The sequence below is a fragment of the Amblyomma mixtum genome, chromosome 10, assembly GCF_055824585.1.
Source record: "Amblyomma mixtum isolate Tamu chromosome 10, ASM5582458v1, whole genome shotgun sequence".
Classification (NCBI taxonomy): Eukaryota; Metazoa; Arthropoda; class Arachnida; order Ixodida; family Ixodidae; genus Amblyomma; species Amblyomma mixtum.
The window spans coordinates 158,160,879-158,177,334 of record NC_143021.1 but is presented as its reverse complement, the minus strand read 5'-3'; the positions used below and the strand labels follow the sequence as shown (position 1 = coordinate 158,177,334).

The window sequence follows — 16,456 nt, the reverse complement described above, 5'->3', positions numbered from 1 at the left end:
TCTATGGGGCGAAACTCTCGTTAATTCGACGAAATTTTTGCACTAATCGGTTAATTCGACGTAGCTCCATAGCCCGCCATTTCGCATTTCACTGCGGGAGGGTGGGAAGCATGAAAAAAAAAACGGCCCAGAGCGGCGCTAGTGTGAAGCTGAAAAAAAAAGGGCAGCGTACGCCATCCGTACTGCCATCGCCATCAGCAGTGTGAGAGAGAGGGCGGTGATAAGCGGCATGAGGGAAGCGAGGGCAGCCGGAAGTGCGTTCTTTCCTAGCCCTACCTTCGCGCAGTCGAGTCTCGCCTCATTGTGTGTCGTCGCCGCGTGCTTTTTTCGTCTACGGTCTTTGCTTCGCCTACGTTTTTGCTGTGCCTGCGCATCCTGCCGCTGCGTGCTTCGCGCAGTCGAGTCGCCTCAGCGTGTGTCGTCGCCACGTGCTTTTTGCATCTGCGGTGACGCTTCGTCTACTTGTTTTACTGTGCTGCGTGCTGTGCCCGCGCGTCTTGCCGCTGCGATGGCGACACCAGCAAAGCGGCCGAAGTATGAAGCGAAGGACCTCAACACAAAAGTGGAAATATTGAAGGCACTCAAAGACGGCGTTTCACGCGAAGACGTGATGAAAAAGTATGGAGTGAAGAGGACAACATTGGCCACGTACGTCAAAAATGAAAAAAGTATCTTGGAGGCGTTCGACAGCGAAAGCTTCAATGCTAAAAGAAAAAGGCTGCGGACGGCGGCCCACCCGGAGCTTGAAGAAGCCATACTGCGATGGATCGCAAACGCACGAGAGGCCTATCTCCCTGTGAGCGGGCCACTAATTTGTGCACAGGCTGAGAGATTCGCCGCAAAAATGAACGTCGAAGATTTTAAAGCCTCCGAAGGTTGGCTCGCTCGTTTTAAAAGCCGGCACAACCTGACGTTCAAGAGTGTGTGTGGCGAAAGAGCCTCCGTGAGCGAAGAAGCAATCGAGGAGTGGCGGACCAACGGGCTGCCTGAACATCTGGCTGCGTATGACGCGAAGGACATATTCAACGCAGACGAAACAGCGCTGTTCTTCAAAGCTCTTCCGGACAAGACGATAACATTCAAAGGTGACCCGTGCACAGCAGGAAAACGCAGCAAGGAAAGGGTTACGATTTTACTTGCGGCCAACATGACTGGAACAGAGCGGTTGCCGCTCCTAGTGATTGGGAAGGCTCAGAAGCCGAGATGCTTTAAGAACGCGAGGCACCTTCCTGTTAATTATCAAGCTAACAGGAAGGCCTGGATGACATCCAGCATTTTCCAGACCTGGCTGCATCAGCTTGACCGGCGTTTTGGAATGGAGAAGCGCAAGGTCCTCATGGTGGTAGACAATTGCAGTGCCCACTGCAAGGTGTCGGGCCTTGAATGGGTCAAGCTGGTGTTTCTCCCACCAAATACTACCGCAGCCCTACAACCCATGGATCAGGGAATAATTCAGTTCGTCAAAAGCAAGTACAGAAAGCACGTCTTGCAGCGCATGCTTCTGTGCATGGAAGCGGGGAAAAAATACGAGCTTACGCTCCTCAGCGCTTTAAACATTGTGGCTCATGAGTGGACCAGGACGCCCCCAGAAGTAATCGCCAACTGCTTCAGGCATAGCGGTTTTGTACGACCGGACTGCTGCGCAGACACACTGCCATGTGAGACGGCTGACGCAACCGCAGAGGACGACAGCTGCTTCGAAAATGTCTTGCCTTGTTCCGTGCGGCTTGCCGATTATATCACCATCGATGATGGTGTCGCAGTCGCCGGACAGCTGACCGAGGACGACATAATTCAGGATGTAACCAGCACCGGCAACGATGATTCATCCGAAGACGATAGTGAACAGCTGCCCCAGCCACCGAAGCGCAAGCGCACTGTTAAAGAAGCCGCAGAAGCACTGTCCGTGCTGGAGGACTTCTGCGAAGACGTTCCCAATGGCGCGCGTGCCACGGAGCACCTTGCAGCGATTAGTGCTATTGTCGCTGCTCAAATTCGCCCGAAAAAGCAGACGGTGATGACTAATTTCTTTACCAAGTAAAGGTATGACTGATCCCGGGCTGGCTCCTCGCCCAACGCCGCCTCTCCTCCTCCCGTTCTCTCAAAGCTACTTCGGCAGCTTTTTTTTTTCAACGGTCCCTCTCGGGGCCACCAATCGCGCTTCGGCAGAGCATGCAGGCACGAGGCTTCCCGCTGTCTCTCACTCGAGTTCCTCTCTCTACACCAAGTCGCCTATGCGCAGACACATGGTGCAGTCGTTTCGCGCCACGCACTTTCACGTGCGCGGCGACGTAAGAGCAGTCTGTGCACATTTCGTTTTTTTTTCTTGTCCATTCGATAATTCGACAGTCGGATAATTCGACAATTTTTCACGGTCCCGTCAGTGTCGAATTAACGAGCTTTTACTGTAGCTGAATACAGCGGATGTGATTTGCGCATTTTTTCTGGTCCCTCGAGTTCCACAATAACAAGTATTCACTGTAGTCATTCTCTGCCCATGTGCATGAGCGATAAGAACAAAAAATTGCATCAATCAGTAGCCAGCAGCAGCAATTTCACTGTGGCAGCTGAAAAGAGGTGCAAGGGAAACACGCACCGCAGTCTCAGGGCCACGTGCTGCGTCTGAGCGATGATCTTCTCCAGGATGGTTTGGCTGCAAGGCAAGAAAGTCAGGGCATCAGTCACGGCACTGCTTAGCACAATGCATGGGTTCCCCTCCGGTGGACAACCAGAGGGAAGGCACTCAACAGCTGACACACTGAATAAGAGGCACTGACCCAGAAGGAGTAAAAAAACAGCGCAGTGACGACGGACAAGACAGAAGGAAGAAGAAGGACAAGCGCTGACTAACAACTGAGGTTTACTGGAAAAAACCACATGTATTAATAATACCCTCCGAAGAAAACAACCAGGACGCATGCTACTCCGCAAACACTTCTAATCACAGGAATCAAAATACTTAATCTGACAATCATGAATAATATCCCGGGTTCTCCCTATAAGAAAATGTGCACTCCTCTTTTTTATGAGACAAAAGTTGTTTGCAGGCATAGGGATAAATTAACAAGGGAACAGTGTGAGGCATATCACATCCACGGGAATGGTGACACGTGTGTAAGCACACTGCCTCGGTGCTTCTCCATGACTGTGAGATTAAGTATCTTGATTCCCACCATTAGAAGTGTTTGCGGAGTAGCATGCGTCCTGGTTGTTTTTTTCAGAGGGTATTAATACATGTGTTTTTTCCAATAAACCTCAGTTGTTAGTCAGCTCTTGACCTTCTTCTTTCTTCTGTCGTGTCCGTTGTCGCTGCGCTGTTTCTTTCCTTCTTCAACATGCACCAACTCGCTCAGTTTTCGGTTCTTCTGACCCAGAAGGCCTTCACTGAGGTGTACCCTTCACCTAGGCCTGTGTTCGCCTGGCAGGCTAACTGCCAGAAAGCAGGCTTCAAACACTTACGTGTGTACGTATGCCCGACATGGGAAAATGGGCCCAGCAATGCTACCACAACTAGAATGGTGGCTCGCCGACACACACTCCTCCTAACAGCCCTGGCTGAGAACACTGCAGCCAGACATGTTTACTCAAAAAGCGTACTGGCGCTAAAAGATGAAGACAACACACGAACACACAGGACTGGCGCCAACTTCCAACTGAGTTTATTCACAGAGAAAACCACTTAACAACCACAGGAGCAGGCAAAAAGATAAAAGCAAAACAGAAAAAACAACAGATACAAGGGGTGATTTAAAAAAGGCACATGTGCCAAAAGGACCAAAGCAATGATTACAACGCTGACAACAACCCACTAAGAAAACTAATCTCTTCATCTGACAGCGACACAGGTGGCTTGCTTATCAAGCAGAGGGGCCATATCTGCATAAGCAAGCCACCTGTGTCCCTCTCAGATGAAGAGATTAGTTTTCTTAGTGGGTCGTTGTCAGCGTTGTAATCATTGCTTTGGTCCTTTTGGCACATGTGTCTTTGTTAAATCACCCCTTGTATCTGGTTTGTCTGTATCTTTTTGCATGCAGTGTGGTTGTTAAGTGGTTTTTTCTGTGAATAAACTCAGTTGGAAGTTGGCGCCAGTCCTGTGTGTTTGTGTGTTGCCTTCGTCTTTTAGCGCCAGTACGCCTTTTGCGTAAACATGTCATGCTACAACCAGCTAGCTCAAATCGAAGTATTACTGCAGCCAGGTGCGCTGACACCTGTGTGGGCCAACTTCCCAGCACCGTGTTCCTTCCCAGCATGGCCGTGCCTTGCCTGCCGACAAGTGCCAGACCTTGCTGGGCAAAGTGAGGTGGGCACTGCTGTGTCTCCAGAACACCAGAGTACATTTTTCACTTTTACTCCATGAGCCACACAAACAGCACATGCTGCTAGAACAGTGCAAACAGTCGACGGACAAGAAGAAAGGTTGAGAGTCGGTGCTCTTCCAGTGTCCACCTTTCTTCCTGTCTGTCATCAGTTTGTGCTGTTTGAGCAGCATGGAGTCATACCAACTTACCCAACTCACTGTTTTACTAAGGCACAAATAGCAAACTTGCCACCGCAACCTGGTAAACAGACCACCCATGCGTGTGCAGAAACATCACCTGCCATTCCCAGCGGTCTGGGAAAACATGGTCACTGCGCAGACAGGTCAACATCCCCCTCAGCCCACCAATGTGCACCGCGGGCCTCTGCCAGTGACTCCCCATTTAATGTTGTCACGAGTCTGTTGTAACCACCCCGTCCTCCTTGCCTGTGCCTCAACCTCGCCTCCCCACATGACTACCTTCCCCTTAGTCCATTTCAATTCGGCTCTAGTGCACCTCTTGATTTCAGCCACAGCATCAACTGGAGCTGTCCACGCATTCAAGGCAGTTTTTACAAGCTGCAGATCACAAAGAGCCTACGCAACTAACACTCCTGGGAGTTCGAAATGATGCCAATTAAAATTATTAAATGCAAACCAGCATGACATGAGGACAGCACAATGCACAGTCGAAGTCAGTCAGTTATGCCTTGCAAGCACAGACTGTAGGAACGCAATGCCATTTTTATGCAGGTTCTCTGAAGCCTTTGGTACAAAACTTTTTTCCATATAAACGCGTGTAAGGGCCGCACGCGTGTATGGACCGCACCCCGTTTTCCCGATGGAAATGTTTAAAAAAAATAAATCCATGTAAGGGCCGCACCTGAACTTTCCAGGACCCAGTCAGGAATAGTCTTTTAAGGGGGGACCCTGGTCTTAAGCAATATTTTTTTATTTACAGGTAGATTTTGACTAAAATTGCCCTGTTTGTGTATTTTTTATGCTGATTTCAAATATGTAATTATATTTTCTGTGAGCCATCTAGTTCATAAGATATTAGGTAATTCATGTTCTTTGTTTGGAGGTGACCTAATTGTGAAACTATAAGTGTTATACTGAAAATTATCATATTGCAATAATCTAGAACAAACAAAGAGTGCAATAAGCCAATATAAATGTTCTGGACCAATTTTAACCTAAGTTAGAGCAATTCAAACTGTGGACAAAAAAATGCCCATCTGGACACACAAGAAAAAAATGGTTTAAAAAAATTTCCCTAAAAAGCACCACAAAATTATTCATATCTTTGCACTCTCCAAGAGTCCACCTTTATGAAAAAAAAAAAAAAAGAATTATGATGATAGCACATGCAGAACCAGAAATATCGCACCTCCAAACCTGCAACACGTTCAAAAATACAGTTTTGAGAAAACGAAGAAAAACGTTTTACAGATTATTTATTCACACAAAACTTTAAAAGGAGATAGAAAAATGCAGTCAGTATGCCCCAGGAGAATAATCTGGGTGCATAGAGTCCCGGTGCTTTCGCTTCACACCCTTCTTCAACACATTTGAAGTTTCATGTTTCTTGTCACATTTGCGACTTCGGCGAACATCTTTCTCCTTAGCCCTCTTGAGGCCTGCTCTTGGCATGTTAGTTTTTAGCTCGCCTAGTATTGTGGCAGCTGCATTCTGACACCCTGTATTGAAGCGAAGCACCGCCTCAGCGACAGCTGCTTCGACGGCAAACAGTGAGGAGTGACGCTCTTTTGGCACCAGACTCCAGAGGACCGAATGAAAACTCTCGTTAGAGTTCTGTGTTTTCCCACGGAAACACCTTTCCAGGAGTTTTGTTTCCGAAAGCCGCTCATAAACTGGCAGCAGTGCACGAGCTACATCTTGTGGTAAATTGTAGCTGTGTTTGGGTGCTGCATCTCCTTTTGCAACAGCGGCATTGTGCCGGCACCATGAATCCCTGCCAGTTGGGCACAATGAGTGGTCAGGGTGATCATCCGTAGATGTCACATGGCTGTATGTGGCCATGACTGCCCTTTTCGTGCTGTTTATGTCGCCTTCATGCGACTTGAGAGCACGACCATAATATGTACTCAGCTTAGAAATCAAATCACCCGTTAGTCGGCCTTTGCCTCCTAAGCTTCGACCGTCTTCGGTTTTGTGCTTCTGAACGAGGTTGCGAAGAGCTGTTCCCATTCTTTTCTTTACATGATTGACGCAATCTTCTTTTTCAACTGATATAAACCCATAAACTTGCGCCTGGTTTATGGCATCAAATGTGCGACTGTCCCCATCGCAGAGGACAGTCGTGTAGCGGAGGTTGTGGCGCTCAATAGATCTCTGAAATAAAATGAGGCCTGCCTCAACCTCCATCTGACCTGATTTGCAGTCAATGTTTTTCTGGCACCTGACCTGGTGCTTTTCCTGCCATTCTTCGTATTCCTCTGCGTCAGGTTTCGGACCGAGTTCACAACCTAAGCAAAAATTGCTTAGGACGACGTAGTCCAACACATAGCCGGTGAAAAGCTCGATCACAGCTCCGACGCCGATATGCGACGAATGGCCCCGCGTCATCCATGTCCCGTCAAAGCATACGGCAATATTATTTCGGTGGGCAAAGCACAACTCTTCATACAGCGTCGCCACTTCACGCGCGCACTGCTTCATTGCGGTTTCCACTGCTCGCGTGGCAGCGGGCTGTAGGGCAGCTTTCAGGTGTTTCTGAAAAGTTTTTTTGTGCATTGCTCGCCCAGACAACCCCATGGCCGAAAACATGTCGTTCATGGCCGTTTGGCCGTTGCCAGTTGATAGCATTGCACGGCTCGCGAGCATGTTTACCTCGAAGGGGTTGCAACGTTTAGCGCCGTCAACCCTCCGAGAGCTCCACGCGGACGAAACTTCGCCACAGTTTTCGCACATTAATACTAGCTTCGTAGCGAGGCCATAATCTCGATCACCCCGCACTATCTCCACACAACCGCGGCACGTTTTACACGCCGCAAGACTCACAAGCACATTCAAAACGGCGAGATCTAGTATGACGTAATCAGCAGCTGACACAGGCGACGCTTCCTCTGTACTACTCCTGAAACGCTCTAGCTTCCTTTTTGTTGCTGGCGTTGAGTCAATCTGTCGAAGCGCAGCTTTCTCACGGGCACTCGCTCGTTGCAGTTCGCTGCTCGTCACGACCGTCGTGTCAATCCTCACGCGACCGTAGTCGCCGCGAACAGACTCACTGTTCAGGCAGCCCAGCGAAGCCGGCGAGGCACAATTTTCCGACGTTGCAGCATCCACGCTCGATTGCTGGGCATCCACTACGTGTTGGAGAGGCGTCGATTCATTTTCACGCTCAGTGGCGTCAATTCTTACGCAGCCGGAGTCGCTGCGAAGAGAGGCGCGGTGCACGTCGTCCAACGCAGTCGGGGCGGCGATGTTTTCCGGCGGCGCAGTATCTGCAGTCGATTGCCGAGCACCCACTAAGCCTTGCGAAGGCGCCGATTCATCTACGCGCTTTTTGCTTTTCTTTCGCCTCCGCCCGTAGCGGTTGACAGAACGGAATTTTGTCGGACCTCCAGGCATGGCGATGTGCGCGTCGGGCAAGTCTCAAACAAAATGCCGTCTTTGTTGGGCGCCCATGGCCACCCGTTCCGACGGAGCCAATCGGAAGCCGCCATATTGGTCACGTGCCTGAACTGGCCAATAGCAATGCACGCTGCGCGTTTTTTTTTGTGATCGTTTTATCCACGACCGCAGCAGCCTCAGGGTTGCTGCTTGAAAGAAAAAAAAAGCTGGAAGCGCGAACTTTCGAACGAGACCAAAATGGCGCCGGTGGCATGCGTTGTTCCCGAGCTGCGAGCAGTAGAAATCGGGCACGATTTGTCCTCCATTTAAAGGGCCGCGATCGCGGATTCGGTTCTTTCGGCCTATCTAGCGTCGGAAATACGGGTTATTTTTGCACCGAAATTTGTAAATAGGTGCGGAAATGTGTCAGGATCCCGAAAATGGAGACTTTGAAAATTCGATTTTTGGGCTGATTTTCGATCGCTAAGAGCCGGGTCCCCCCTTAAATGCACGCACCGTGGCCTCTGCGATCGGCTCCGGCTGTGAGCAACGGTGCGCTTCATCGCAGAGGCCACGCATGCACCATAGCCTCTGAGGCCATGCACGCGCACAGGAGCTTCCAAGTGCCGTCCATGGATGGCGCCCGAGGTCTTAGTCATCATCATCATGAACTTTTGCCTCCGCTGTGATCTTCCGCTATCCTCATCGGCATTAGTATCACCAGCTACAGTCTTTGGTTGCTTTTGTGGCGTGATCGCTGTAGTTGTAGTGATTATGGCTTCCGCGTGCTGCCGCTGAGCGTAGCAGTTTTAGCATGATGGAAAAGCACCTTAAAAGCTACATGGCTGGGAGTTAGGTCTCGAACAAGGCAAGCGTGCGGCGGGCAGGAAATTCGACGTGGCCGAGGAGTGCATCCGATGGTGGTGCAACCAAAAGGATGCACTGAGAAACACAAGCTGCAAAAAGTGTGCTTTCTGAGGCAAGCCGTGCCAGTTTCCCGAACTGGAAGAAGAGCTGCTCTGCTATGTGATGAAAGTGCGGAACAACGGCTGCACGCTGACAGCGGATATGCTGCGCACCTTCTTTTGGGATGAGTGTGCACCAGAGCGCAGCACCACTCCGCGAGTGACGACTGAACATAGAATAAATGTCGTTCATTCCCTGATTGGTGTGTTTTTACTTTAGAAAAAATTTTTTTTTTCGCACATTGCGTGTATGGGCCGCACCCCGAAAATGGGCCCTCGAATATGGAAAAAAAAGTGCGGCCCTTACACGCGCTTATACGGTAACGTCCGGGAGTGTTCATTGCTTATGTGAGAGCAGTTGCGCCTCTCCCCTCACCTGTGGAGGGACTGCCGCAGCCGGTGGCGGTCGTGGGCGTGTGGCCCCGCCAGGTGGCGCTTGCGGGGCACCCCCAGGGGGGCCGAGGCCGGCCGGGGCGCCCCCTGGTGCAGGAAGCTGTAGTGGTGCTCCCGCAGCAGCTGGTGCAGCGAGTGCTCCAGCACATGCTTGTGGTCCAGCCGCGAGGTGGGTAGCGCCGGCTGACGGTCCTGCACCACAGGGATGGGGGGGAAGGACCCTCCTCTTGCTCTAACCACTTCAAAAACTGCTCCCATTCGCCACTTAAAGGGACCATGAAATGGTTAAGAACTGAAGTTAAGAACAGTCTATGAGACATCAGTGTTCCATCACTCATCACCGCACAAAAATGTTTCACCTAGCTTCCTTCACACCAAAGATTATCGGCAATTAAAAACGAGGCTCCTCCTCTCCCCTCTCCACTCACACAAGCCGACATCATCATCATCAGCCTGACTAGGCCCACTGCAGGGCAAGGGACTCTCCCATGTCTCTCCAATTAATCCTGTCCTTCGCCAGTTGTGGCTACCGTATTCCCGCAGATCTCTTAATCTCATCCCGCCACCTTAATCTCATCCCGCCATGCTGCCCCCTGCTGCGTTTGCCTTCTCTTGGAATCCACTCCGTTACCCTTGAGGACCAGCAGTTATCTTGCCTTCGCATTACATGCCCTGCCCGTGCACATTTCTTCCTCTTGATTTTGACCAGGATGTCATTAATTCGCGTTTGTTCCCTCACCCACCCTGCCCACTGCGGTTTCTTAAATTGACACCGACCATTTTTCTTTCCATAGCTCCCTGCGTTGTCCTTAACTCAAGCTGAACCCTTTTTGTTAGCCTCCATGGTTCTGCCCCATAGGTGAGTGCCGGTAAGATACAGCTGTTGTGTACTTTTCTCTTGAGGGATATTGGTAAACTGCCATTCATGATCTGAGAGAACCTGCCATATGCGCTCCACCCCATTATTATTCTTCTAGTTGTTTCCCTCTCATGATCCGGATCAGCTGTCACTACCTGCCCTAAATAGACATATTCTCTTACTACTTCCAGCACCGCGCCATCAATTGCAAACTGCTGTTCTCTTCAAGAGCTAGACTGTTGAATATTACTTTGGTTTTCTGCATGCTAATTTTTAGCCCCATCGTTCTGCTCTGCCTGTCTAACTCATTGATCATGCTTTGTTGTTCTTGTCCTGAGTGGCTTAGCAAGGCAAGGTCATCAGCGAATTGCAAATTACTCAGGCATTCTCCATTAACTCGTATCCCCAACTGTTCCCATTTCAGGCCCCGGAATACCTCCTGTAAGCAGGCGGTGAATAGCATTGGCGAGATTGTGTCTCCCTGCCTGACACCTTTCCGTATTGGAATTTTATTGCTGACTTTATGAAGAACTAAGGTAGCTGTGCAATAGTTATAAATACAGTAAAAGCTCGTTAATTCGAACTTCATGGGACCGGGAAAAAAGTTCGAATCATACGATGTTCAAATTATCGAATGGTCGTGAAAAAACCGGCAAGAACCATTTGCATTACGGTACATGTATCCTATTTACTCGCGCAACGAACGCACTTGCCTAATGAACCCACCCACCCGATTTTTGCCAAAGAATTTGAAAAAAAAAAAATAAAAATGCGTCCCTCCATTTTGCACCGGTCCACAACGCATTCCTCGGCGGCGCGCCAAGATGCTGCGCAGCGATAACATCACGGTGTGTTTACTTTTGACGTTAGCTCTAGCAAGGGGGGAAGCGAACTTTGGCAGAGTGCCAGTGCTTGTTCGGTTGTGCAAGCCTCGTTTTCAGTATGTTCGCCTTATCGGGCTATGGGCGATTAGGGCGTCTACTGCCACTCAATCATTGGAACGCGCGATAGCAGCAGCAAACGCCCTTTGCAGCGAACGATGCTAAATGCCGGCGTCATGATCGCGGCTGACCGCGTGCTTCCGTTGGCGACTGATGGGTGGAAGGATGGACGACACTCGCAAAGAAAAAAAAAAGTTTTTCGCGCATAATTTGTAGCGCCCGTCCAAAGTCATAGCCTTTCAGGGGCATTGGCTGGGACCGCGCCGACAGTACTTATCCGCATTTAGTTGCGAGTTCCGGAGGTTGCGCGGAAAATAGGATAGGCAGCCGCCACCGTCGCTGGCAACCCTTACCCTCCGGTGCCCTCCGGTGCCGCCGGCCACCGTGCCGGTGATGGCTCCATTTAGGCTTTAACCACTCATCCACGGTTTTATCTGGTTCCATCTTCTGACCCCGTTTAGGACTTGCGCAGCCTCTACCTATGCGGAGATGTTTTTTTTTTTGGCCACGTGCTGTGCTCCAAGTCGCCCAGGCGCAGCGGTGCGTAGTTCGAATTATCCATAGCGGAACCGACTCGCTTTCGAATTAACGGGCTTTTTTACACACAGGTCTCTATGGAGCTTTGCAGGACCAAGCAGTGTAGTCCGAATTATCCGAAATTCGAATTATCGAGGTTCGAATTAACGAGCTTTCACTGTATCTTCCAATTTTTTCATGCCAGAAATAGAGAAGACATGTCGGGACTGCACTCTGCCACACAACCGCCCACCCACATCCATTGGGCACACCCAATGAGAAGGCTCGACTGCCCGTTCACAACATCGAGGTAGGGGCAGCCAAGAACGCACGGTGATGTGTCACCCTCATCAGCACTGACCACCAAGTTTTAAAAATCGTTTGTAAATTATAGGGTCCACACAGAGCTTCAAATTTCACTTGAATACTCACAAACACCACCTGCAGAGATATGCTGCATTGGAATATGATCATCAAAATCATTTCAGGATCCCTTTAAAATGCTTAGCACCCTCTTTCCTGTCAGGTACACAAAACAAACTGGCTGAGCAGTCTAAGCTCAATCGAGCACTGGCCACCGGAGTGGCTCAGTGGTTACGGCGCTCGGCTGCTGACCCGAAAGAGACGGGTTCGATCTTGGCCGCGGCGGTCGATTTTTGATGGAGGCGAAATTATAGAGGACTGTGTACTGTGCAATGTGAGTGCACGTTAAAGAACCCCAGGCAGACGAAATTTCCGGAGTCCTCCACTACGGCGTCCCTCATAGCCTGAGTCGCTTTGGGATGTTAAACCCCCCTAAATCGTAAACTAATCAGTCAGGGACTGCTCACAGCAGACAACCCTTGCAAATGTCAACTCCTTCAAAAGAGGAATGGGAGGTGGTGCATGAAAGCCACTCTCTGCTGGCCTACTTTTTTTTTGCTGGTGCTTCTATCATGCTGGAGCAAACAAGGCATACGCGTCTGGGCAAGTTGATAACTTGCTCCGTCAGAGACACAAGATGTGGTGGTTAAACAAAAGTGACTAAGCTAACAGACGCATGTGCGTGCGCATTAAACAGCTGTTTAAAACATTGTACAGCCAGCAACCTTTTTCACCACTGAACACTGGGCGAACCAGCTAAACATTATGTGCTATTAGCATTAGAATGGTTTCTGCAAGCGGAAATGACAACCACTGCCTGTCAGCAGCCAGTGGCAGGCAACCTGCCCACCGGGCTATGAACAAACTTGGGACGAGTGTTGGGATGAGCACAGCACCAGCTGAGTCAAAATACTCCACGAGTGACAACTGAACGTAGAATAAATGTCACTCATTCCATGATTAGTGTGCTTTTACTTAATTTTTTTTTTTCGCACATCGCATGTATGGGCCGCACTCCAAAAATTGACCCTCGAATCTGGAAAAAAAAACTGCGGGCCTAACACGCACTTATACGGTATGCATGTATAGAGAGAGAGTTGTGAAGTCTTTCGATGCAGAACAATAGCTAGAGCCCCTGGTGGTGTGTTTTTTGTTTCGCTTGCTTTGCAGTGCTTTTACATAAGGCAAATGCATTGGTTTTGTTTATCTAATATAAAACCTGAAAAATGAGACAAAATGTATACTCATTTATTAACACAGTTTGCAGTATACTTACTGTTTGTCCAATCATCAAGCTCCCGCCCGATGATGTCATACCCACTGCTAAAAACTGCCACTGTGTGGTGACACCATCAGTGCCATGAATTTGTTTTTGCGAGCTAACTAAAATATTAAAAACCAGAAAGTATGTGGTGCAACCAACACTAACAGCATCACTATAACTCATTCTATGCAACCAACAGGCAAAACAATGGACTGAAAATGTGTTTCAGGGCCCCTCTAAGGGTCTTACAAAAAAAATTTTGTTAATGAAGTCACAATAATAGAATCTTCAAGAAACGCATTTTTGCGTGCTGATTCCAAATATGTAATTTAATTTTATGTGAAACAAGTCCTTGTGCACTTATGGAATATGTTATGCAACTTTTTGCCGAGAGCCTTCAATAAATTTTGCTGCAGGAAACTTGCTAGGACGCATGCCATTGGCTTGTCTTCACATCAGACTATGCAATAAGGGCAAAATTATTACCCTGCCTATCAAAGAAGTTGAGTTACAGGGTTTTGAATTTGCCACTTCGCAGATGGGAAGAAACTAATGATTTCAAAATCCTATAACTTGCCTTCTATAACAGGCAGGATGATAATTCTACCCTCATTGCATAGCTTGCTGTAAAGGGAAACCTATGGCATGCGATCTAACAAGTTCCCTGCAGTAGAATTTCTTTCAAACTCTCAGAAAATGTTGCCTAACATATTGCAAAAGTGCACATGGACTTGTTGTTCATAAAATTAAATGACATATTTGTAATCAGCATGCAAAAATGCATGTTCCCTGAAGGTTTCATAGGTGTGACTACATTAGTAAAAATTAATTTCTAAGACCCTCTTCCCCCCTTAAGTGTCCCCCAATTTTTTTTTCTCCTCGGCCCCGACTGCTATTTCCTTCCTTTTCTCATAGTGGGTAAGGGAGAAGCTAAAAATACCGGCAGCACTATCCACAATGGAGATTTTTCGAGAGTACCGCTATCCTCCTTTCCCCACCGAGAAGGCTGCTGCTTCCCCTGCTCCTGAACTTTGGGAGTGGACACCTCATGAGTTGGTGGTTGGAGGGGTCTGCTCATAGTGTCGTGGCGGCCATTCACGGTGCCATACACTGTGAAGCAGTCACTGCCAGAGGTGTTCCCTGGCGGGTGGCTCACCTGCAGGGTGCGGTGGCAGAGGCCGATGCAGAGCTGCACGCCGGGAAACAGGGTGGTGGTGATCTGGTTGCCCACCACCAGGTTGGGGATGGACGGCTGCAGCTGGACAGCCTCACGCGCCAGCTGCACACACCATCATCATCAGCCAGACTACGCCCACTGCAGGGCACAGGCCTCTCCCACACCTCTACCCTGTCCTTCGCTGGCAAGTCCATTTTGCCTCTTTATAAGGTGCAACCTGCGTGCACACCTCACAAGCGCACAAATGAAAAAATTGCACTTGAGATGAATCTAGGAATTGAATAACATCACTTTCAAGTCATTTCGACCACTGATTTTGCAGAAAAAAAAGGTGTACACAGTTGTACCAATTACTTTGTAAAAAAAACATCAGATGCGGTACATATTCTTGCATCACTCTTTCGGACGTATAAGACAGCTTGCATTAGAATTGAAAATCCCTCCAGAAGTACCGTATATTGCCGATTATAAGTCGACCTCCCAACTCGCGGCCCCCTTTGGGCAAAAAAAGTTAGACCCCGAATTTAGGTTGACGCTGCCGCACCCTGCGGTCCTATCTCGCCCAAAGAGTTTTTCAGAAGGCCGAGTCATAAAGAAACATTCATTTGTTCACGAGACACGAACCGAAGCGACACGAAGCGACTCGTTGTCGCTTGTGAGGACACAGTCGCGATCATCATCTTATGAGCCACTGCTGCCGCTGGTTTGTCGATAAGTTGCTATCGTATTAAAACAAACCTTTGGTGCATATCTCAATTAAATTCAACTTTTTTTAAGCAGATCCACTTCTGCACCATGTCTGACAACTATTATGGAATTACAAGCGCACTGGGCATGATATTATCCGCGAATTGGTCGAAATTACTTTTGACCCCGCATATAGGCCTGCACTTGCATATACATCGACTCCGATTATAAGTCGACTTTGTCCGTCCCCCAACTTTGGACGGACATTTAAAAAAAAAAAACGTCGACTTATGCGCGGCAATATACGGTATATTGTGAGGCAGCTGACTGATAGAGAAGGCTCAAATGCTCAACAATTTTTCATTTCATTCCCCCCCCCCACCCCCAAATGGCTCTTGTGGAACTGCCCACCCACACTCGTAAGAAGACAGAGAATAACAAGCAGGCCTAAAGTGAAAATAAAAGCCCACTGAATGGCTTGTTTGATAGTATTCCACATGCAAAACTATGGTATACAAGCATGTCGTTTTTCGTCCCCCTGCACTCTTGGAGCAAGTGGGACACATGCGTTCCACTTCTGCTGCACAACTGCGTACCTGGGCGAAGAGCTCCCTGCAGAAGAGCACGTTCTGCGCTGCCTCCAGACGCTGCTGCCAGTGGGTCTCGGGGCTCGAGAAGGCGTTCTGCGGCAGGTTGATGCTCAGCTGCCCGCTCGCTATCGTCTCCGTGTCTGCAACAGACAAGGTCGGCGGAGAGGCGACACATTTGGACCCTCCCTGTGAAGTTTGTGGCACCATCTTACAGCTACAGCAAAATGTGTTTCTAAAAAAAAAGTGACAACGGAGATGACGACATTTAATGGCAGAGCGAGTAAGTAGCATTTACTTTTGCATGTTTTTTTGTTGTAAACGCAACACTTCTGAAGCCCAGCTCGGCTCGCCGCCTATGCTTGTGGCGGTGCGGCTACCACACGACCTTGAGTCGCCGTCGCCTAGCAACCGCTTCAGCTGCGCTCCAACAGATCAATGGCGCCGCGCCGCTGCCGCCTGTCGCCTGCAATTGTACCTTTCTACCATGACGGCCGATGGCTTGACTGGTCATGGGACAAGCAGGCTAGATTTGGTTCCTGGCTGCGTTTCCGGTCGTTGGCAGTGGCGCCTCTGATTGGTCGGTAAGCAAAGGCTTCATAGAAATGACGTCATGACAGCTATTTTTTCACGGGCGCTTGAAATGTGGTAGGATTTTAGGACTTTCATTTGCTGCCATTTACCAGCGCTGAAAAAATGCCGGCAGTTTTCCTAAAGAACGGACTATCTGTCTTGCTCAATCTGATACATCCCTTTAATGTCACTTTAAATTACTCAGTTTCTAGGTTCTAACAGACAAAAGTTGTGCAGAATAAAAGAGGTTGTCACTCT

General features: G+C 49.0%; 2 protein-coding genes across 2 annotated transcripts in view; both read right to left on the bottom strand.

Annotated features, from left to right (window-relative positions):
- Positions 1 to 16,456, bottom strand: part of MED17 (mediator complex subunit 17) — a 60,599-nt gene that overhangs the window by 17,608 nt on the left and 26,535 nt on the right. The window contains exons 7-10 of the mRNA XM_089562793.1: positions 15,635 to 15,768; positions 14,331 to 14,453; positions 9,215 to 9,423; positions 2,597 to 2,653 (exon numbers count right to left, since the gene is read on the bottom strand). Coding sequence (XP_089418919.1) covers positions 2,597 to 2,653; positions 9,215 to 9,423; positions 14,331 to 14,453; positions 15,635 to 15,768 — 523 coding nt within the window. The remainder of the gene's footprint in view (positions 1 to 2,596; positions 2,654 to 9,214; positions 9,424 to 14,330; positions 14,454 to 15,634; positions 15,769 to 16,456) is intronic.
- On the bottom strand, positions 5,542 to 7,279 carry LOC149327469 (uncharacterized). Its single transcript, XM_089562795.1, has one exon. It carries the CDS (start codon positions 7,229 to 7,231, stop codon positions 5,795 to 5,797), a length of 1,437 nt encoding a protein of 478 aa, XP_089418921.1. The 5' UTR covers positions 7,232 to 7,279; the 3' UTR covers positions 5,542 to 5,794.

What these genes read in the sequence shown, in the direction of transcription:
- LOC149327469 (XM_089562795.1), bottom strand. Translation starts at nt 7,231, where the DNA reads ATGTGCGAAAACTGTGGCGAAGTTTCGTCCGCGTGGAGCTCTCGGAGG.